Source organism: Delphinapterus leucas, chromosome 9 (assembly GCF_059928025.1).
Source record: "Delphinapterus leucas isolate spDelLeu-1000000601 "Yukka" chromosome 9, BTC_Dleu_Yukka2, whole genome shotgun sequence".
Lineage (NCBI taxonomy): Eukaryota > Metazoa > Chordata > Mammalia > Artiodactyla > Monodontidae > Delphinapterus > Delphinapterus leucas.
Window position 1 is genome coordinate 75,070,506 of NC_143137.1, and position 23,800 is coordinate 75,094,305.

Here is a 23,800-nt window from a genome sequence, read left to right on the forward strand (position 1 = left end):
TTGCTGTTTTTCATAAGCTGCTGACAGATAAATGGTAGAAGGAAAAAGAAGGACATTTGAATGATTATAATCAAACTTAATCAGAAGGAAACTTCACTGGTCTACTTTTTAATTTTTCCAGAGCAGATAGAACATCTTTAATTTTATAGAATAAATATAAGTATTTATGATTCTAAAATGACAAAGGAAAATTAAGTTAAATTTCTGTTGTGTTCAAGTAGGAATAGGAATTTAAATGGTAGATATGTGAGGATTCATTGTAAAATTCTTACAACTCTTCTGCATGTTTGAAGTTTTTCATAATGAGAGGTTTGGAAAAAATACAAAGAATTATTACTTTAAGAGATCTTAGAATTGTTCATATAGCTGTTCACGTTTTATTCTTTTGAAGGTGGTCTGGACAATGTGGAATATTACGATATTAAATTAAACGAATGGAAGATGGTCTCACCAATGCCATGGAAGGGTGTAACAGTCAAGTGTGCAGCAGTCGGCTCTGTAGTTTATGTCTTGGCTGGTTTTCAGGGTGTGGGGCGATTAGGACACATCCTTGAATATAACACTGAAACAGACAAATGGATCGCCAACTCCAAAGTCCGAGCTTTTCCAGTAACAAGTTGTTTAATTTGTGTTGTTGATACTTGTGGAGCAAATGAAGAAACCCTTGAAACATGAAAAATGAGTGAACTTCAAGACTCACTGGAGACTCAAAAGTATGGCCACCAGTGCTTTGTTCCAAGAGTTTGGTTACAAAGTGTTAGTTTGGTGTTTTGTTCTTTTCAAGGAAGTTTCAAGTAAAGTAAGATTCCTATAAAATAGATTTTCTTTTATATGGGATTTCTTACTTCATTCAAAGACCATATTTCAGCTGGCCACATAACCAAGAACATATCTAGCAAGAAAACTTGTAAAGTTATAAGCACTTGGTGAAAGTATGAATTCTTAAATGAACTTCACATTTGTAACTATGATTATGGCAGAATGGGGGATTGACTCACCATAGAAGCAACCTCATCTTAGCTCTAGATTCTATTTTCATACATCATAGAAGTGCTATGTAGTTAGGACTGTTTGTTTCTGTTCAGTCAAGAACTAAGAAATAGTATGAATTGTAAGTCAAAGATAGGCAGTTCTGTTGGAGCAGCTTAGTCTCACGTAATTTTGCTTGTCTTCATTTGTTCCATTTAGTGCCAAATGTATTGCATTTTAAAAGCAAGCCAGAGTGAGTCAAAGCATACACTTATATCTCACAAAACTTCATAAACACATTTTGAGAGTTAAAAATGTACCTAACTCCTCATGAAATATATTCTGTCCAATTAAATAATTCCGTCTTTTTAACACAAAATGTCAAGCCTAGTACCCATCACTAATTTATATCACTTTTTTTCCCAGGGGTTAAAAAAGGATTATACCTCTTCAGTGCTCACTCTGTTAAATAAAATCCAATCATTATAAGAATTATTACCTAGCAAAAGAAAGCTACTTATAGCAAATTTCTAGGTCACTAGAATAGCACTGATAGTTATAAATTTTGAACTTCTTACAGATTAGAAAGGTACATGATTTCTCTTCCTTAGCAGAGCACATCATTGATATTTGACCCAGTTGTCTCTAAAAGTTTTTTAGTTGAGTTAAATATCTGTCATCTTGTATTAATTGCTTATATGTGGTCAGTAAATCTTTTACAAAACCAACTCTTCATTTCTTTCCTAGTAATGTTTTGCCCTTTTACATTATGAAATGTATGGAGTGAGCCATGTAAAGCTGTCACCATCCATGTTTTTACCTGGTAATATTAAATATTTTTAAACTTCGAGTAGACCGCTAAGTTCATTCTTCATTTTAAATAGGTAATGGTTGTTTTTTGAACTTGTGAAACAGTGTTTCTCTTTAAATTTTTATTGTTTTCTTTATAATGGGGGTTATAAGCTTAAAACCTAAAAATGTTTATATGAAAAAGGAATTATAAAAAGATTATGGTAGATATATTTCTATTTATGTAAGGTTTTATGTACATGACAGCTTTATTAAGATATAATTTACACGTCATACAGTTCACTGATTTAAAGTGTACTATTCAATGGTCTTTAATATATTCACAGAGTTATGCAACCATCACCATAATTTTGGAACACTTTCTTCACCGCAAAAAGAAACCCTACCCGCATTAGCAGTCACTCCCCATTTTCCCTGCATTACCTTCTTATGGCTCCTGTGACAAATTACCATAAACTTTGTTGCTTAAAGCAACAGAAATTTATTCTTTCACAGTTTGGGAGACCAGAAATCCTAAATCAAGGTGCTGTTAGGGTTGAGTCCTTCTGGAGGCTCTGAGGCGAAAACTTGCCATGCCTCTCCTGTAGCTTCTGATGGCTGCCAGCAAATGTTGGTGTTTCTTGGCTTATAACTACATCTCTTCAGTCACTGCCCCAGTCTTCACAGGGCCTTCTTCCCTGTGTGTCTCGTCTCTCTGCATCTTCATGTGGTGTTATAAGAACAACAGTCATTGGATTTAGCTTACCCTCCTCATAATCCATTGTGACCATATCTTAACCAATGACATCTGCAAAGACACTGTCTCCAAATAAGGTCACATTTTGGAGTTTTGAGGAGACATTATTCAACCCAGTTGCATCTCCCAAACACCCCATCCCTAGGTAACCATTAATCTTTCTGTCTCTAGATTTGCCCATTCTGAACATTTTTATGTTGAATTTTGAATTTTCCTCTCCGTTGAAAAAAATGTGGCAATGTTTTTTGAGGGTAGAATATCCATTTATCATATTATAATGGTTATATTACTTAATTTGATACAATAATTTCCCATATGGGAATATGCAGCTGTTTAAGGTATTTTAAATAACTACCCTTTTCTTTAGGCTGTATCTGCTGACTAGAGCACACTACGATAAGTATGTAGACAGCTTTGATGTAGGTTATAATGAAGTGTGTGTGGTTTTTTTCCTTAGTAATCTTAGTAATTCTAATTAGTGTCTGTTTTCTGTCCTGGAAATAGTCTATGATATTGTCAATATCATGATAATGAGTAAAAATACAATATATTGGCGAGTATATTTTCTGTTACTCCCCCACCCAAAATTCCTATCCTGTATAGTGCTCTACTTTCTTTTTAGTAGATATGTGATTGTTAATGTTATATTTTTTACAGTGACATGACTTTGATGACATAGCAGTTTAGCTTTTACTTTTGAAAATCACAGTGTGAACATGAAATTTTAATGTCTTGAAAAAAACTGTTGCTGTCAAAAACAGTCATTAATTACAATTGTGACCTAGCGTTCAAAAATGTGACATATAGTGTCATGGAAAATTTAGAGTCATGAAAAGAGCCATTTTTTAAAACCAGCAGTCTGTTTTCCTTTTGCCTCATACACTGTTAACGGCAAATATTTTGGATTTGCTGCAGAGGCCAGGGTAAAGGAGATATTTGAAGGTGATATTTGAAGAAACTTTTTAAGGGTGGTAGTGTTAACACACATCAACAACTTCAAAAATTCAATCCACTCAAACATGGCACCAAAACAGCTCTCACTAAGTCCCCGTAATTTGTTAACATGAAAGAATATTTTACAGGTTACATCATTCAGCACTTGATAAATCATTCCTTTAAATAACCCCCTTTCTCCTTACAGTTGCCTCAAAAGACTTTTAAAAGCTTGAATCTACTTTCATCTTCCTAACTTTCCTCCTTCCCAAGGTAATTCAAACTACTTGAGGAGAAAATCTGTACTGGGAAATTGTCTGAAATGTCATCCTTACTAACTAGAAAGCTTTTTTACTTTCCAGAGCTTTAAACCTATTCTGATAACAAAGCTGTAAAATGGGGTTCAAGGTCTGGTTCATTCAGTTCTTTTTTTTTTTTAACATCTTCATTGGAGTATAATTTATTCAGTTCTTGTAGGGGATTTCCCTGACTTTATCATCCAGCCATCCATTGAATTTGTTTCCACTATCCATGTTTAATTTCTAAGAGCATTTTCTTTTTAGGATTGTCCTTTTATATAGCATGCTGGTCTTGTTTCATGTTGCCCTGTCTGAGGATATTTTAGTTTCCTTAACATTACTTATATTTTTGGTGTGTTTCTCTTTCCTCTGACTTCTTTTTAGATTGCTTTGCTCTTTCCTGTTGGAGTCTTTCCTCAAATATCTGGTGCCTGGCTGTGCATTTTATATTTAAAATTAGACATTAAAAAGTTGTGAACTTTTGTTTACAAACATGAGCTGAATTGTCAGTGAATCTCATCATATGTTAAGGAAATGGCTGCCTGTTTTTTAATAAATTTATTTATTTATTTATTTATTTATTTATGGCTGTGTTGGGTCTTGGTTGCTGTGCGCAGGCTGTCTCTAGTTGTGGTGAGTGGGGACTACTCTTCGTTGCGGTGCACGGGCTTCTCATTGTCGTGGCTTCTCGTTGCAGAGCACGGGCTCTAGGCGCGCAGCCTTCAGTAGTTGTGGCACATGAGCTCAGTAGTTGTGGCTCGCGGGCTCTAGAGCTCAGGCTCAGTAGTTGTGGCGCACGGGCTTAGTTGCTCCGCGGCATGTGGGATCTTCCCAGGCCAGGGCTCAAACCTGTGTCCCTTGCATTGGCAGGCAGATTCTTAACCACTGTGCCACCAGGGAAGCCCCTGGCTGCCTGTTTTTGTTGGAGATCCGTAAGAGATCCACAGATCTTTTTCTGGGATGTTTGATTCTCCAGAATATAAACTTACAAACTCCTGCCCCTTGGGTGTGGGAGAGCAAGCTGGGAAGAGACTGACAATAAGCCTGGCTGCAGGATTTCTGGAGCTCAGGCAAAGCGCCATTCAACAGGCAGAGTTCGGTTCCTCTTTTGTCAGTACCATAACTTGACCCTCTATATTTACATCCTGGACCCTAAAGCCTCTCTTGTTCCCTTTTTTCAAGAAAAGAACCTATCTCCCAACAGGTAAGGATAGTCACCTAATGGATTTCTAACTGAACCTCATACAGATTTTCAAACAGTCCACTGTTCTGTGGTACCTAGTGGTTCTTAATTCTTGTGGCTTTTCAGGCTTCTCTGGGGACATCAGTTGTCCATCTTACAGGAATGTGATTCTTCCTCTAAGTAATTTACTATGTACTCTTCTATGTGCATTCAGTCTTCATAAATTGTGGTTTGAAATTACAGTTATCTCCTAGTATAATCAAAGATGATGTTTTTGCTTGTTTTCCCCCTCATTCTGAGATATTTTCAAGAGGAAAGGGTGGCAGAGGCATTTTTACTCTGCCACCTTGAAACCAGACGTTTCCTTCCCATGACCTCACTCTCCTGATTTCTATCTACCCCTCCCCTATCACTACTGAGTTCTACATGCCTCAGCCCTAGGCTGTCATCATCTCACACAGCACTTTATCCAGATGATTTCAGTCAGGATTCTGGCTTTGCCCACCTCTCCACCTTCACGGAGCACCATACACACCCTTGTTTAAGCTTCAGCCTAACTGGTATTATTTTAGGTCTTTGATGCCAGCAAAGTTCTTACACATGCTGGCATTTACATGGATGAAAAGTCAGTGAACACAGTGAGAGATTCATTACTACAAGGGGACTGCTCAAAATAGATATGTTAAGAATGATGGGAGCCAAGTTTCTCACTATGAAAGAAATACAAAGGGGAAATAAAAATGAATTCTGTGATCTTGGGTTGAAATTGGAGGTTATCAGTGTGCAGTCATAGTTTTTAATAGACATATAGATATAGGAATATGTATTAATGTAAATGTGTCTGTCTATAGTATGTATTCTCTAGCAATGCCCATGAAAGGATTTGGGAACAAAGATACCACAATAGCAATGAGCAAATTTAGAGCTCAGATCTTGGCTTCTGAGTGCCACCAAAAAAGACTCAGGGCTCCTTGGAGAACAGGCTGATTCCAGGACTGAAGCAGGGAAAGTGTCAGATGACCCTGGAGCATATTTTAGGTCAGGAAGTGAAGTGCTCAAAGAATCATGGGATGTGTCAACTGGAAATGATTTGAGCATCACAATAAATTATAGTAACAAATTATAACCCAATGAATAAAATTGGAAACCATAAGTCATACTGATAGGAATAAATAAATGAGTGAACTAAAAGTTTGGTGAGGAATGAGGTTTTTATATGCTTTCACAGTCTCTCCCTACAAAATCCTTATTACTAACGAAGAGGAAAAGAGTAATTTTACAGTGGAGCAGCTTGCCAGACAACACCTGAAGTGATCAAAGTGAACATGACAATGTGACAAACAGAAATTGTGCACAACTTGACAGGTACATCGTGAAGACCATGGATGCCAAAGATGCATAATCTAAATCTAATTACTAGAAAACTGATAAGTCTGCATTAAGGAAATTCTACAAAATAACTAGCTGTAATGTTTGTGTCAAGGTCATGAAAGTCAAGGAGAGACTGAGAAAATGTTCCAGAATGAAGCCTGAAGAAATATGAGTAAGGCAACAATGATTCTGAACTGCATCCTTGTCCTTTAAAGGACATTACTCGGACGTTAGGCAAAATATGAATAGAATCTAAGGATTAGATAGTAGTATGCAGCAATATTAATGTCCTGATTTTGGTGATATATTGTGGTTAAGTAGAATGTCCTTGTCTGTAGGAAATACAATAAATAATTGGGTGTTGGGGCATGAGGTCTGCAATATAGTCTCAGATGGTTCAGGAAAAAGATCTTTGTACTATATATACATGTAACTCCTCCATAAATTTTTTTCAAAATAAATGAATTAAACTGATTTAAAAAAATAATAAACTAGGCTGCAGCAGTTATTCCCAGTGCTCCTGTAGATTCTGCTGTCATCAAAATCCAAACAAAGTATATGAGCAAGAACAATGGCTAGTCATCTTAAACCACCGGGGACGAACCTGTAAGCCAACAAAGTCAGATTTACTGACGCATTGCAACCAAGGAGACTGCACACTAGAGGAACTGTAGGGTGTCTCACCACACAATGGAAAAGGTAGATGTAGGATTTGTGGGAAAGGTGGAGTTAAGATAAAATCTAAATGAAACAGTTTTGATAGCCTCAAAGCAAAGCAGAGCGGTGTAAAGAGGCATCAACATCACATCTGGAGTGAGAAGTGGGTGTAGGATCATGTTCCCTTGGAAACCACAAAGTTAAGAGAATAAGTAATATTCTTTTCAGGAACCCCTTGTCTGCAGCTCTGCACCTGATTAGAAATAGAAGCTGCTTCTCTGTGTCAAAGTGTCTTAGATCCTCCAGGCAAAAGTGGAATGTTTCATTCTTACTGATAAAATTTCAAATAGCAACGTTTACATGGACTTTAAAGAACAAGGTTTCTCCGTGTAAGAATGTATCCAAAGACGCGGGTTGTTATGATACTTTTTAGTTGCAGTTTGTCCTTAAAAGAAACTTTCCTGTAAACGTTACAACTGGCTTTATCTTATACTGTTACCCATCCTGATGAATGGCTGGGCAGATTTTTACTTTCTCAGCAGTTACAAATGAAAAATACGACTTGGCCTCTCAAACGACAGCTGATCCTCCTCTCAGGGCCTTGCTGAAGTTATGGGTTTGTCCGACCAACTTTCCTTCCTCTCATTTTGTACCTCAAGCCTCCCCTGATGAACGAGACGCTGCACCACGGTCTTCGACGCCTTTCTCCACGTAACCTTTCAATCATCCTGCCTTCCCAGGCCACGCTCAGTGCGTGGGGGGCGGTCCCACTCTTCTCAAATCCTATTGGGTAAAATCCACGCCTCTCTTCGCAGTGGGGAGGGGACAAGAGATAAAGGGCCTTTCCCAGGCGCGAGAAGATGACGTCACAGTAGCGGAGCCGCGACCTCCGGCTGTTTTGGGCTCTGCTAGCTGAGGGTGTCGACTGAAAACAGTTCCGTCCGCGATGCAGTCGCCATGACCATTTGTCAGTTCTTCCTTCAAGGCCGGTGTCGCTTCGGAGATCGGTGCTGGAACGAACATCCCGGCGCCGGGGGTGCGGGCGAAGGACGGCAGCAGCAGCTCTCAGGTGACGTTCTCCTCCGTCCTTCGCCCGTAGCCGAGCTGGGGAAGGCCTGGCGTGGGGCCGAGCCGGCGACGAACGGCCGTTCCTCGTGGGCCCAGCCGTTGGGCACAGCGCCGTGGCGCACCAGTCAGGTGACGCGGACGTGCCCGCGTCGTCCCCTCGCCCGCCCCGCCCACCGGCTTTTTTATTCATTTATTAGGAGCTCGGTTGGCTTTTGTTGAGCGGTTGGAGGCATGGGCTTGGTCCTGTTTACTAATGAAAAACAGGAATACGTGTCAGAACTTAACCTTGTCTTTGGGCGGCAGTGGTTCGCAGAATTGGCATAGGTCGACCCAGACGCCTCCTTTCTTTACTACTTTACTACCTTTCTGCGTACTTGCTTTTTCCCCTTGATGCCTTGAATATAATTTTTTCTAAACTTTTTTTCTAGGGAGAGGCTAGCAACTGGGGTCAAAGTCAGGATTCTTAACTTTGGGAAACTCCTTTCAAGATCTAATAAAAGCTACAGAGCCATTAACCTCAGATAAATGCACATGCTCATAAAATTTGGGGTAAAATCGAGAGTGGGATGCTCAGTTAAGAACTCTGGGCTATGAGGGAAGGAGGTGCAGGACTACGTTGACCTGCTTCCTGGCCTAAGTCATTGTCGAAGCTTTTGGAATATTTCACTAAACCAATTGTGGATGATGCAAAAGGATTGACTGTCTTCGAGGAGAGGAGGGGTCCGAAATGAAATCATAGTACAATGCAAGGTTTTAGAGGTCAGATGAATCGTTAGGTTTCCTTAGGACTGAAACTTAGTCCTTAAAGTTACCGCAAGATGCTGACCACCTCTCCCTTCTCTTTCCTCCTTTAGGGCTATTCATCTGACCCTTAAACCTTGTGTTACATTGTGGTTTCACGTCTGATTCCTCTTCTTGGGGGCCATCTTTTTGCATCACCCACAATTGGTCTAGTGAAATATTCCAAACCAAAAATTAAGACTCAGGATCTGATAAATGTGCGAGTATTTCCAGGAACAACAAAACGTAATATGACATTCTGTTGAGACTCACTCTAAATGCAGTAATTAGAGAATAAATGTTGAATGGATAAATGTTAATGGATTTTAAAAGTGGAGATAAAACTAGTCAAGTAAACAGTGTATTTAATGCCCAGAAACAGATAAATGCTTATGGAATTAGTAAGTATGAAGACCAAAAGCTGTATACAAAAGATGGAATGAATTTCTTCAGTTGTGTCATCCCCGCAAAGGATTTGAAACTCTAGGAAAATAAAATATCATTAACCCATACTTGAGGGATCTGGTCTAGCAATCTGTCCCCTTTCCTCTTAGGTTTCGTTAAGCAGTTTTAGAATTGGGAGGTGAATTTTTATAAAGGAGTGTATCTCCCATCACTCGAGTTTTTAATATACATATTTAATGGCATATCTCCTAATTCAGTCAGAAACAAGGTGAATTATCTTGACCCCAACTAAGAAGTGATGAATAATTGAGACAGTAGAAGTGAAAAAATTTTGTAAAATATAGAGACAGAGAGGATAAAAATGTTGGCTCATTTTGATAATTATAGAATACTAGAAATCTGCTTATAATAGAGGAACTCAGTACACTTTATTCATATGTAAATTACCTCTATAATCTCCCTGTGGAAGGTAGGTGGGTTGGTGTTGTTTTCTCAGAGAGAATACTGAGTCAAATAGATTAACCCATCTATTCAAGGACAGAAGGTAGACTCTAATCTTTTATATTCAATACACTTCTCAATACATTGTCTGTTTTTCAGATTTTACTAATATATAGGGCCCAGTTGGGGAGCAAAGAATGATACAGACACATCTTTTTATCATGAAGGAGCTTATGATTTCGGTACATGCCTTCTATCCACTCCATTATCGAACAGTTGTTTACCTAATAAACTTAGGTCAGCTGAATTTAGTAATATATCATTATTTTTCTGTGGATTTACAGTCTTCTCAATCTTGTTAACTTAGACCATTATGTGATTTGTTGATACTATACTTACCTATATAAATTGAAAGTGAAGAGTTTTGTAATTTAAAATGAGTGGAGGGCTTCCCTGGTGGCGCAGTGGTTGAGAATCCGCCTGCCGATGCAGGGGACACGGGTTCGTGCCCCGGTCCGGGAAGATCCCATATGCCGCGGAGCGGCTAGGCCCGTGAGCCATGGCCGCTGAGCCTGCACGTCCAGAGCCTGTGCTCCACAACGGGAGAGGCCGCAGCAGTGACAGGCCCGCGTAGCGCAAAAAAAAAATGAGTGGAAATGTAGTGCTTGTTGAATCTTTACATAAGGTCTGCACATATAATAAAACAAACTACAATGAAATTTTAAGAGATTCTAAAAATGAGTTGCTAGTAAAATTGTTTATTTTGTTGTTTATTTCAGGTAGTAACAGACGAGGATGGAATACCACCAGCCAGAGATATTCTAGTGTTATCCAGCCATCCAGTTTCTCCAAATCCACACCATGGGGGGGCAGCAAAGATCAAGAAAAGCCATCTTTTGCTTCTTTTGATTCTGGAGCGTCAGCTAGCAGGAACAGGGGGTTTGGATTGTCTCAGAACCCATTTGCTTCACCTAGCTCTGATGGGCAGAAAGATGAAAAGAAACTTCTGTAAGTGAAAGCCTTCAGAAAAATTCCTTCCCATTTGCTTATTTTTTTCAAAAGTACCTACAGTACTTTCCTTAAAAAAGAGGTAATGTTATTATTACTTTATTAAGTTATTAAAAAATCAGAATAAGCAAAAAGCAGAAAAAACATCCATGATCAGAGATAACTACTATTTTGCAGGTATCATACTAGACTTTATTTCACTTAAAAATGTCATTCTTCTTTATCGATACAATGAGTTCTTGGGGATAATTATGCTTTTTCCACTTTTCTATTGATAACACCGTACTGTGAATATCTTTCTAATATAGTCCTGCTTATATTAAATTATGAGTTCTTTACAAAGTATGAGGTGATTTAAAGCAACTTGTGATCTTGGAGGTCACTTATAGCATCTCGTATTCTTCTTTCTAAAACTTTTACTTCAGTAAGCCCATGTAAACATTTCATTTGATTTCCTTCATTATTGTGGAGTAGATTTCTTACCATTTATTGAGAATATTCATAGTAGAATTTATGATTGGTGCCGAAACAGTGCCTGGCTGTGTATAACTGTTCCGTCAGCCCCCAGCAATTAGGACAGAACTTAAATATACTCATTAGTCTTTTACATCCCGTAACTAAATTAGACTAGTTGTAAACATTTTGAACCATGTACCATATATAATAAATTAAAATAAATAAAGTAAAAAACCAAATTAAAAAAATTAAAAAAGGAAAAAGAAACCCTCCTTCCTATATTTGATGTTGTCATCATAAAAATCCTAAATTTTATTATTATTTTATTATCAGTTATTCTTATTTGATTAATTCTGCTATTCTGGATAAGGGGAAAATATTTAATTTAGACCCAGATATATCCATGACTTTGCCAACAAGTTAACCATGGACATGGGTCTGTTCCCTTTTTGCAAAATGTGAGAATTAGACAAAATGATCTCTGAAGTCCTAACCACTTAAATATTTTATGGTTCTTTATTACTTACTGGTTCTTTCTTTCCCAGTTAAATGATCATTGATGTTAATAATGAACAAAGAAAGATTAAACTTAGTATTGTGTATTTTATTATATTTCAGTTCTTTAAGATATGTATGGTATGATAGTTGAGTTCTCAGTAAATGTATCAGTTAATGGTTCAGTGTATTGGAAAACCAAAATTATGAACTTCTTTGATATTATTTATAATCATGAAAGGTAGCTCATATTTCTATAAGCTTCTGCTTTAAAGAACACTCCTCAGAAAATAAAACGGAAAAACCTAAAATTATATATTTACTACAATTTAAAATTTCAATCATTGAAAATTATAAATGGTAAATTTTAACAATCAGTAGAAAAAGATCTTTTGCCCTTTTTTTTTTTCAGGGAAGGAATTGTAAAAGATATGGAGGTTTGGGAATCATCAGGGCAGTGGATGTTTTCTGTTTATTCACCAGTGAAAAAGAAACCTAATATTTCAGGTAACTAGAGATTATGTGTTTTTAAAATGTGTTTTACAACTATTATTTTCTAAAACCAAGACTATGTCAAATAAAGAAATCTCCTACAGTTAGGAGAGTTTGGACATTGTTTAAAGTATCCAAGTATTCTAGCAGAACTTCATAATTCAGAGATTGAGGTTGGAAGATATAGTTCAAGATATATAGATCCCTTGGGAAAAATAGTAGAATCAGGAACCACCACCTTTCCAATTCTGTAAGCCCAAGAAGAGGCTCTGCTTCCTTGGTTTCCTGTAGATACAACTTCAGAACCCTTTAGCTGCCTGCAGTGAATAGAAGAGTCCCGTTATGCCAAGGCTTTGGCTGCCTGATTCTGTTCTCTTTCTCCCCTATCTTTTTTTCTAAGGATAGTTACTTTTCATAAAGCATGTTGAGATCTATCCTGGGGGTAATATTTGAAGGTAAGGAGCCTTAGCTGGGCTACAGAGATAGCATTTCTTTAGAATACTCCTTTCCTTCCCATTTGTCCATAGCCCTTTTTGGGCTGAAAGCTAGACCACCACAGTTGTTTTTGTTTTGTTTTGTTTTTTTGACATCTTTATTGGAGTATAATTGCTTTACAATGGTGTGTTAGTTTCTGCTGCATAACAAAGTGAATCAGCTGTATGCATACATATATCCCCATATCCCCTCCCTCTTGCGTTAGACCACCACAGTTTTATAAGCCTACTCTGGGTGGTCCTGGGCCCTATTAAGTTGAACAGCAAGTGCCTAGAAGATGAGAGCCCTTTCAGTCTCTCAGAACTCTGGGATTTCTGTCTGTCTCTGCTCTACCTGCTCATTCTCTGTGAGCATTTGTGTCACACCACTCCTTAGTTGTTTATTTACTTAACATTCAACAAATACTTATTGAATTTCTTTTGTGCCAGGCCTCATTCTAGGTGCTAGAGATATAGCAATGAGTAAGATAGATAGGATCCATCCCTTATGAAGTTTATGTTCATGAGGGATGGAGGCAATAAGTAATACAAATAAATAAGATAATTTTAGATAGTGATTTTTCTGTAAAGAAAATAAGTGTTAAGCCTTTTTTTAAAAGTTCAGAATTGAACATAATGCCTAATGCCCTAGAGCAGTGGTTCTCAGTGTGAAATGTAGATCCATAAGCAGGGTTGTAAGATAAAATATGGGACATCCAGTTAAATTTAAATTTCAGATAAACGGTATTTTTAGTATATGAATATCCCATATAGTATTTAGAACATACTTATACTTTTTTTTTGGCTGCGCCGTTAAGCTTGTGGGATCTTAGCTCCCAGACCAGGGATTGAACCCGGGCCCACGGCAGTGAAAGCGCCAAGTCCTAACCACTGGATCACCAGGGAATTCCCGGGACATACTTGTACTTTTATCAAAGTATTTGTTGTTTGTCAAATATTCAAATTTAACTGGGCATCCTCTTTTTTTTTGCTTAAATCTGGCAACCCTATTGCTAAAATCCTTTTAGGGGCTGTACAAGTTTAGAAATATTTTCATAATAATACTAAGACATTAATTGCCATTTTCACTGTGTTGACATTTGCACTGTTCTTACAAAAGCTTTGATGAGGCACAGGCAACAAACTGTACTAGCAGATTATAATAGTCAATAAAAAAAATTTTAACGCCATTTTCACTTAAGAATGTCCTTGATGGGGGCTTCCCTGGTAGTGCAGTGGTTGGGAGTCTGCCTGCCGATGCAGGGGACACGGGTTCGTGCCCTGGTCTGGGAGGATCCCACATGCCGCGGAGTGGCTGGGCCCGTGACTGGGACAGGGGATTTAGGCTTAAAAAAAAAAAAAGAATGTCCTTGATGAAGAGGTAAAAATTATTAAGTTTATTAAATATTGACCCTTAAGTGTACACCTTTTAAATATTCTGTGTGACAAAATGGGAAGCACACACAAAGTAACATTAACAAATTTTTTGATATTGTAAGATGACATGTGCCAACATTTGGAGGTTCTGGATAACTCAGTGAACCAATATTTTCCAGATGACCAATGTGTGACGTTACAAAATTATGCATGTTTGAAAAATCCTTTCTAAGTGCAAGATAAAACAATTAATAGTTTTGGTTTATTAATATGATTTCATTAATATGATTTGAGTCCACATTATAGCTAACCTTTAAGAAACTACTGTCTGTCAAGTTTTGGTATAGTATCAAGAAGGATATCCACAATTATCTGAAAAGGCCATTAAAGCCATCCTTTTCCAGCTACACATCTGTGTGAGAACAGTTTTTCTTCATACACTTGAACCAGGCAATATACTGAAACAGGTTGAAGCAGATTGAACAGCAGAAGCAGATATAATAATCCAACAGTCTTCTATGAAGCCAAACATTAAAGAGATTTACAAACATAAGACAATGCCACTTATATCACTAAATTTTTATTTTTTGTTTTGGAAAATAGTTTTTTCATTTATGTTGATATATGTCTTATTTTTAAGTGAATTAATATTTTCTACAATTTTTCAGTTTTCATTTCAGATATGGTAAATATTGATTTATGTAACCCATGCGAGCAAAAGGTCTGCCATCCTTATTTATTTATTTATTTTTCTTATTTATTTTTAAGAATGTAGATGGGTCCTGAAACCAGAAAGTTGGAGAATCACTGTCTGTAGGCATCCATTATAATGAATTAATTTTTCCTGTGCAGCTAGAATGATACTACATTTGTACCACCCTTGAAAGAATTGAGGAAATAGTCACTCAAATCATTTTCTGTCTTCATGGTTCAGATGAGTAACAGATGGAAGGAGGAGAAAGTAGCCAGAGGGATAGTGTTTCTTCACAGAGAGTGGTTATCTATTCTTAGGAAGCAGTATTGGAGCTGAGTCCTGAATGAGAAGATGTCACTTATGGGAAGATTTGGGGGAAAATGTTCCTTACAGTACAATAGCTAGTGCAGAGGCCCTTGTGGAAACAAGGTTGCCCTGTATTTCGTCTAGCAAGGCCTAAATTTGCCAGAGGAGAGTAAATAAGAGAAAGAGTAATATGACATAAGGCCAGAGAGAGACAGCCAGGGGCCAGATTATGTTGGGCCTAATTGCACTAGGAAGCCAGAAAGAGCTTTGAGCAGGAGGAGGGATATGATCTGATTAGAAAAAGCTCACTTAGGGACTTCCCTGGTGGCACAGTGGTTAAGACTCCACGTGCCAACACAGGGGACATAGGTTTGAGCCCTGGTCCGGGAAGATCCCACATGCCGCGGAGCAACTAAGCCCATGTGCCACAACTACTGAGCCAGCGGTCTAGAGCCCGCGAGCCACAACTGCTGAGCCCACGTGCCACAGCTAATGAAGCCCGTGTGCCTAGAGCCCGTGCTCCGCAACAAGAGAAGCCACCGCACTGAGAAGCCTGCGCACAGCAGCAAAGAGTAACCCCTGCTCACTGCAACTTGAGAAAGCCCGCGCACAAGCAGCAAAGACTCAATGCAGCAAAAAATAATTAAAATTAATTAATTAATTAATTTTTAAAAAGCTCACTTAGACTGTTGTATGAAAAGAAATGGTCTGTTGGGGGGCAAAATAGCGGCAGGGCAATGAGTTAGGAGACAACTGCTGATGACCGAGAGTTACTAGCAGTGGAGACAGAATAGGTCAAAATTCGTGTTCTGTTTTGGAGCTAGTACTGGCAAGAGGCTTATTAATTAGATATGGGGAAAGAGAGAAATGCAAAGTGATTCTAGGTTTTGTGGCCTGAGCAGTTAATAAAGGTGGTAAAGACAAGTTGTTAGAGAGCTCCGGGATTCTGATTTGAATGTTTAGTCTTTTCTTTATTCTGAGGTAAGGGTCTTTGGAGTTAATGGTGTCTGGTTATAAATAATTCTCTGTAGAAAAATATCCTGAACTTTTTTTCCCTTTCTTAAAAAGTTTTCCTAATTATGAAAGTTACAGCTGTTGCCATAGAAAACTTGGAAAATACAGAAATATGTGAATAAAGATCAACTAATCTCAGAAATAACAACTGTAACATTTTAGTGTATTTCTTTCAAAACATGCGCACACATATTTCTTATTTATATATATAATTAGGAATCATAACCTAGTGTTGTATTCTGCTTTGTTTTCAGTGTCTCCATTACTAAAAATACTAGAATGAACATATTTTTATGTAACACCCTTTGTTTATACATTTAATTATTTCCTGAGGTTAAATCCTAGAAATTCTAAGATCAAAAGGTATGAGCATTTTTAAGGCATTTGACATTTATTGACAATTTTCCTCCCAGAAAAGTTTACCTTTTTGATTTCCATAATGGCAACTTAGGAGAATGTCCATTTCACCACATCCTTAATAACAATTATTCATTATTAATTTTTGTCAGTCTGGTAAATAAAGCATTGTATCTCTATTTAAGTTGTATTTTTAAATTGAACTTTTTTTTTTTTGCGTGAACTTTTTAATTTCATTTATTTACTGGCTATTTGAATTGTTTTGTGAATTGCCCGTTCATTATCTTTGCCCATACTAACTTATTTTTCTTACTGATTTGTAATAGCTATTTATACATTGATGTTAGCTCTTCTCCTGTCATATATGTTGCAATTATGGTTTTCCCAGTTTACTGTTTGCCTTTCAGTTTTGCTATTGTAGTTTCTGACTTACAGAATATTTTTTTTTAGAAGTATGAATGTATATGTAGTCAACTCTTTCTTGTTTCTTTTGTTTATTATTCCTTCCACTCCATTTATCTTTAGAAAATTTTTCCCCTTCAAAGATCAGATAACAACTATATTCTAATTTTATACTTTATTAAATAGAGTATAGGCTTTGTATTTTTTCCTTATGATTATGAAATTTTTCTAATGATCAAGATTAGCATATTTTCCTGTCTAGTACCTCTTATTTTACTCTACTATCAAAAGTATTGGTATTTAAAGGTTCCAATTGATTCCTCACTTCAGGTTTTACAGATATTTCACCAGAGGAGTTGAGACTTGAATACCATAACTTCTTAACCAGCAGTAACTTACAGAGTTATGTAAGTTTGTTTCCTATTCATCTACCTAACCGATTAGCTGTTAATTATTGTCTTCTCTGTAGTGGCTTGCTTGTGTGTTGGCAAAGTGGATGAGGTCTATAATTTTTTTTCAGAACAAGGCTATTTTTATATTCTAAATTAAAATTTAGAATTTCTTTGAAATTGGTTGGTTATCTAAAACGGTGATAATATAGTTTGACTGTAGTAACTAGGAATGTCATTATTTTTATTACGGGTTATCCAGCAATCAGTCCCAGAAATCATACCTTTCATTATTTGGCAAACATCTATGGAGTATGTCTTAGGTGCAGACACCACAATGAATGCTAGAAAAACAAACTTAAATAAAATGCAGTGTTGTATATAGATTAACATTCTCATATATCAAATATCAAAAAATTGAAAAGCTGGGCTTGAATAAGTTCAGTGCCTAAAGGAAATGACATAAATCATGTATTTTTCTATTGTCTACAGTCAATATCATGTGTTTCAACTAGTGCACATGTTTGTCTCTGTACTGCCAGGTACTTGTGATTTTAACTAGGTGATACAAGGAGTTGGAGAACAGGGAAGGGGGTCTACAGCTGGAGTATCTTTAGCAAGTAGGGGTAGGTCAATGCAAATTTTACAAGTTATGGGTTGTAAAAATGTTTTATAAATTTATTGTGACTTTGGAAATACAAACATGAAGTTATTGGAGAGATTATCTTAAACACTCAATATTGACTCATCATTTTTCTGTCTTCTCTCCAGCTACATTCCATCCAACAGTTAATAAATCAGTGGAGGAACAGGGTAAATGAACTGAAAAGTCTAAATACATCAACTACAATAGCTTTGGTGAGTATTGGAGAATTTTCTACAGGGAAACGTCTTATCTATTGCTATTTTGCAGAATTTCACTTTGGATTTGGAAAGCAAAGCTAAAATTCTCTGTCAAGAATTGTGATACACACATTCTCAAGAACTGTATTATCATTTAGAGTCACGGTCCTGGAATTGTTTTCTCTCTGTTCCTTAGTCAGAAAAGCACAGATAATTATGCTTTTCTAAAACTATTTTTAGGATAAGATGTTTAACTTTGGTGGTACTAGTTTTTAAAATTGGAAAATATTACATAAATTCAAGTATGCCAGGTTATCAGCGTTTAAAAAGAAATTGCTTTGAAAAATATGAATGCATATTTAGACTAATGTATACTTTTGTGACTGAAGGACCATATGTTCCTTGTCTTATACAGAAATGCCTTTAGGAGATACATGCCCACTTGTCCCCAAAGATACATGATCCTACTGCAGCATATTCATTATCTCTGTCAATAGTTTATTTTGCTACCCCCATAAGAAGTTCTTAAGAATATTATTTTTAAATAAGATATTTACATTTAGAATTTGGTATTTCCAGTCTACGAGGTGGTTTTTCTTTGTACTTTCTGAAAAAGGCTATGAGAGTAGTAGCTGTCTAAAGTTAGTGAATGACTGTTTGAAAGTCCCGACACCCTACTCCTTTCTTTTTTTTTTAATTAATTAATTAATTTATTTATTTATTTATTTATGGTTGTGTTGGGTCTTTGTTGCTGCGCGTGGGCTTTCTCTAGTTGTGGCGAGAGGGGGTACTCTTCGTTGCAGTGCGCGGACGTCTCATTGCGGTGGCTTCTCTTGTTGTGGAGCACGGGCTCTAGGCACGTGGGCTTTAGTAGTTGTGGCGTGCGGGCTCAGTAGTTGTGGCTCACGGGTTCTAGAGCACAGGCTTAGTAGTTGTGGCACACAGGCTTAGTTGCTCTGCGGCATGTGGGATCTTCCCGGACCAGCGGTCGAACCCATGTCCCCTGCATTGGCAGGCGGATTCTCAGCCACTGCACCACCAGAGAAGTCCCCCTACTCTTTTCTTAAGTATATGCTTCTAAATGACTAGAGTCTTTTTTGGGGGGGCATTGCATTTTATTTTTGTTTAATTAATTTTTATTGGAGTATAGTTGCTTTACAATGTTATATGTTAGTTTCTACTGTACAGCAAAATGAATCAGCTGTACATATACATATATCCCCTGTTTTTTGGATTTCCTTACCATTTAGGTCACCACAGTGCATTAAGTAGAGTTTTCTGTGCTATACAGTAGGTTCTCATTAGTTGTCTATTTTATGCATAGTATCAATAGTGTATATGTGTCAACCCCAATGTCCCAATTCCTCACACCCCCCCAAATGACTAGACTCTTGTAGCTAATTTCTTCTACCTTTCAGTTGTTGTAATGCCATTTGAATTCAGTAGGACTCCTCGGAAGTATTTTTTCTCTAGATGAGAGATGGCCCGCCATCACCATTGCTGATGTAGAAGGGATAACTGAGTCCAGAGAACTACAGAGCTTCCTTCAAGGTTGGAAGTTCCATGTTCTTTGCCACCTTCCTAGGGGCCCTTCTGTAGGTGAGAATCTTGGACAGCCTACCTACAACTGGCTTACCATGTGTCAATTCTTCATGCCAAGTGATTGGGGTTTTTTTTATATTTATTTATTTATTTTATTTTTGGCTGTGTCGGGTCTTAGTTGCGGTTAGCGGGGTCTTCATCGCGGCATGCGGGATCCTCCACTGCGGCACCCAGGCTCATCATTGTGCAGGCTCTTCATTGCAAGGCGCGGGCTTCTCTCTAGTTGTTGCCCGCGTGCTCAGTAGTTGTGGCGTGCAGGGTTAGCTGCCTCGCGGCATGTGGGATCTTAGTTCCCCAACCAGGGATCAAACCCACGTCCCCTGCATTGGAAGGTGATTCATAACCACTGGACCACCAGGGAAGTCCCTGCCAAGTGGTTTATTCTTTATTCCTTTAATCTATTATATGGATATAATTTGTTTATCCACATACCTGTTAATGATTGAGGGAGAGAAGCTAGACGAAAAAAAGAAGAAGTACATACTATATGATTCCATTTATATGACACTCTAGAAAAGACAAACCTCATCTCTAGTAATAGAAAGTAGGTGAATGGTTCCCTGGGGCCAGAGCTTGGGAGAGTGTTGACTGGAAGGGGACACAAGGGAACTTTTATGGGTGATGGAAATATTCTAAATCTTGATTGTAGTGGTGGTTATAAGTTTGTCAGAACTCATCAAAATATAGATAGATTGTTTTAATGGACACATTTTATTTTATGTAAACTGTACCTCAGTAAAGTTGATTTTGTTTTTAAAGAAAAAATGCCAATAGGGTTTTAAAATGAGGGAAATCTTATGTACTTAGGTTGATGAGGGAAGACTTCTTAGAGGCAAGGATTAAGTGAACAGTGCCTTGAAAAGGAGATTAAGATTTCAGTAAGCAGAGACGAAAGACATTTCTAGAGCAGAAAATAGCAAGAGCATAAAATATTTTCAGGGAAAAGGAAATGTTTAATAGATTTTAGTGGTAAGCTTTTAATAATGTAATTGCGAATTAACTTCAGTTCAAGCATTTGAGTAAGTGGACTGAGTAGCCTCTAAAGGTCCTTTACCTAATATCTAGGTTTTTTGATAAATGCAGATCAACCAGTAGAAACTAAAATCTAGAATTAAAAAGTATTTTCCTGATTTTAATATGTGTTCATTGAAGAAATTTAGAAAGTGTTTTAAAAGCATAAGTAAAATTAAAATCATTCATAATTCATCAGCCACACAATCACTTCGAACTCATTGAGGTTGGCCCATGTTTTCCTATGAACATTCACTTGTAGGCATTTTTCTATATTAAACAAAATGAAGACGTTTTTAAGTGCACATTTAAAAAATTGAATTTGGCTATAAAGTGTATAGAAAAGGTACTTGAGAATCATTCACTTGCCTACCTTTTTTTTAATAGCTCTCTGATATAAAGGGTGGAGTAAATCAAGCAGCACCTGCATTTGGATTTGGCAGTAGGCCATCAGTAACATTTGGGTCACCAGGTAAGTGACAAAGTAATGAAGGACTTCACTGATTCAAAAAAATAGGATTTTATAGGTTTCAAATATAAAGCCTGAAGTTTTGTTTAGTGCCATTTTAAGTCACTCTTGCAAATTTTACCACCTTCCATAATAGAGCTTCAAAGAATTTGGCTCATCAAGCATTTGCGAAATGGGATTCAGAATGGGCATGGTCTTTGAAAGACCCTATGGCTCAGGCTTTAGAAGTATATTTTAGGAATGGTTTTTCAAGACTTCCATAGGAATACATAGTTAGGGTAGCAGCACCTTTGAGGACTTTGTTGTCCCTGTATATAACAGCATAGTATTGTCCTCAAATGACAGTTCCGGTGAGATGAGGGGACAGGTGAAGTGAAGGTTTACTCCCTAATCCCTGAGGTTTCTCAAGAGCTGCCTCCTTGAGTGTAAATTATGGTGCAAATGAGATCGATGTAGCAGAAAGACAGCACAACAGGGTTTAGTGGGTTTATCCTAGTTTCTCATTTTCACTTTTCTCTTCTTCCTTCCAATAAGTTAATTATCATCTAAATATGGCAGAAATAAGAAAAAAAGGGCGGGTGGGGAGTAGTAATATAGCTACATTTTCTGATTAATAGCTTCTTTTTTTCTTTTTCTGGTTTTTGTAGGTTTTCCAGTGAATAACAACAGCAGCATTAATGCTCAGAATTTTAGTTTTAAACCAAGCGCTGGATTTGCTACTGCCCCTTCTGGAAGCCCTTCTGTGTTTGGGAGTACTCCAGCATTTGGAGCTGTACCCTCCGCCAATTCTGCCATCACTGCTTCTACTCCAGCTTTTGGACTTGGGAAACCCCAAATCACATCTGCTGCTTCATTTTCATTTAAAAGCCCTGCAGCTTCTGGTTTTGGATCATCCGGATTTTCAGGATTTCCAGCTTCTATGGCAGCAGGACCTGTTGGAGCTCCAGAGGCCCCAGCCTTTGGAAGCGGCAGTTCTTCAGCTGGTTTTGGTAGTCCAGGCTCACAGTCTCACACTGCTTTTTCCAAGTCATCCAGTGGCACCTTTGGAAACAGCAGCATATCCACCTCTCTCTCATTCTCAAATGGCAGCACCACAACAGATAATGTATTATTCACACCCAGGGATCAACTAACAGCAGAAGAACAGGAACAATTTCAATCCAAGAAATTTACTCTGGGAAAAATTCCATTAAAGCCACCTCCTGTGGAACTTCTAAATATTTAAACGAGTAATTTTAAATACAGAAAAGAACAGCTTTTAAAATTGTTTTGAGTGGTTCATATAAAAGGGCAGATATATATATACACATACATATATATTATATATATACATATATATTTATAAGAAGTATAAACTTTCAATAATAGGAGTTTTTATATTTAGCATTTTCTTGAGTGTAACTATTTAAGTAAAACAACAAAAACTCAGCAACGGATTTTTTTTTTTTTTTTTTGCTATAATTATGAATGGAACTGAAAAAACTGTCAGGGTGCAGTGAATAAAGTACTTTTCTTTTTCTACATCACTTTACTCTCTTACCATTTAAACTTTTACATTTAAACATTTTTTTTAAAAGGAAGGAGATAATTTCTAGAACCAGCAGAGAAAAAATGCTTAAATGTTTAGCCTACTTACCAAATAAACATCAGTAGCATGACTTTAAACTTCATGTTAAAGAAGATTCTCTTAAAGAGAGAAATAACAATTTTTAAAGGGTGAAAACTTTTTAGGACCTAAGAAGCATTTTCCCCTCATATTTTTTCCTCCTCAGTTTTGGCTCTCTCATGGACCATTTGAGTTTTCTTCAACAACTCTGGGCTAATTTTTATCTTGGCCTAATTTTTATGTAATTCTATTTTTTCCTCACATTATCCCATCAAGTGGATGGATTGTAAGAGGAGTAGAAATTATGATCTTTTGTGAATAAATAGTATATAAATATCCTTTGTAGTTGCATAAAACATTTCTGGAAGAATATTTAAGAAACTTGCTAACAATGATTACCTCTGGGAAAAGAATTGGTGTCTGAGTTAGGAGAAATACTTTATATACCATTTTGAACTGTTTGAATATTTTACCATGTACATGCATTACTTTGTTTTTCTAATTGAAAGAAAATCAGGAAAATTAAAAAAGGATTAGGAAGCTTTTCTCAACTATAAACAGCAACATTATTGGCAAGTTTAATGATACTTAAGATCAAGCTAGTTTTTCTAGCTGCATTTTTGAAAAGCATTTTTTTTATATAAATTTATTTACTTATTTATTTATTTGTTTTTGGCTGTGTTGGATCTTAGTTGTGGTGCACGGGCTTCTCATTGCCGTGGCTTCTCTTGTTGCAGAGCACGGGATCTAGGCGTGCAAGCTTCAGTAGTTCTGGCATGGGGGCTCAGTAGTTGTGACTTGTGGGCTCTAGAGCTCAGGCTCAGTAGTTGTGGCACACGGGCTGAGTTGCTCCGCGGCATGCAGGATCCTCCTAGACCAGGACTCGAACCTGTGTCCCTTGCATTGGCAGGCAGATTCTTAACCATTGTGCCACCAGGGAAGCCCGAAAAGCATTTTTTTTAAACTAACAAATAACTCTTTATTCAAGATGCATCTTCTCTAGACTTCTTTTTTAAGTAACAGAGAAGGGACTTATAACTGGAAAAAAGTTTTTGAACAAATCTAGGCTGCTTTCTTCCGCCTCCATTTACATTATTACGGTATGCTCTTATTCCTTTATGGTATATTTCTTAAAACACTTTTTTATAAAATAT

At 37.2% G+C, this 23,800-nt stretch overlaps 2 protein-coding genes across 6 annotated transcripts in view; both read left to right on the forward strand.

Moving 5' to 3' along the window:
* KLHL7 (kelch like family member 7) overlaps positions 1-1,819 on the forward strand; it is a 63,569-nt gene extending 61,750 nt beyond the window's left edge. For all 4 annotated transcript variants that reach the window (XM_022588022.2, XM_022588031.2, XM_022588040.2 and 1 more), the window contains one exon: positions 392-1,819. In XM_022588022.2, the coding sequence (XP_022443730.1) occupies positions 392-675 (284 nt within the window). In that variant the 3' untranslated portion in view covers positions 676-1,819. The remainder of the gene's footprint in view (positions 1-391) is intronic.
* A 107-nt stretch (positions 1,820-1,926) lies between these two features.
* Positions 1,927-22,984, forward strand: NUP42 (nucleoporin 42). 2 transcript variants are annotated; one of them, XM_022588061.3, is made up of 7 exons: positions 1,927-8,027; positions 10,432-10,660; positions 12,024-12,118; positions 17,057-17,133; positions 17,887-17,973; positions 20,959-21,043; positions 21,688-22,984. In XM_022588061.3, the coding sequence occupies exons 1-7, from the start codon at positions 7,916-7,918 to the stop codon at positions 22,263-22,265; spliced, it is 1,263 nt and encodes a 420-aa protein (XP_022443769.2). In that variant the 5' UTR covers positions 1,927-7,915; the 3' UTR covers positions 22,266-22,984. The 2 variants fall into 2 exon arrangements, with proteins under 2 accessions (XP_022443769.2, XP_089773861.1); XM_089917735.1 differs by lacking the exon at positions 1,927-8,027 and adding an exon at positions 8,927-9,052.
* Positions 22,985-23,800: the final 816 nt, after the last annotated feature.

Coding starts and splice junctions, on each gene's coding strand:
- NUP42 (XM_022588061.3), top strand. CDS start 7,916: ATGACCATTTGTCAGTTCTTCCTTCAAGGCCGGTGTCGCTTCGGAGAT. Junction 8,028..10,431: donor ACGGCAGCAGCAGCTCTCAG/GTGACGTTCTCC, acceptor TGTTTATTTCAG/GTAGTAACAGACGAGGATGG. Junction 12,119..17,056: donor AAAGAAACCTAATATTTCAG/GTAACTAGAGAT, acceptor TCCTCACTTCAG/GTTTTACAGATATTTCACCA.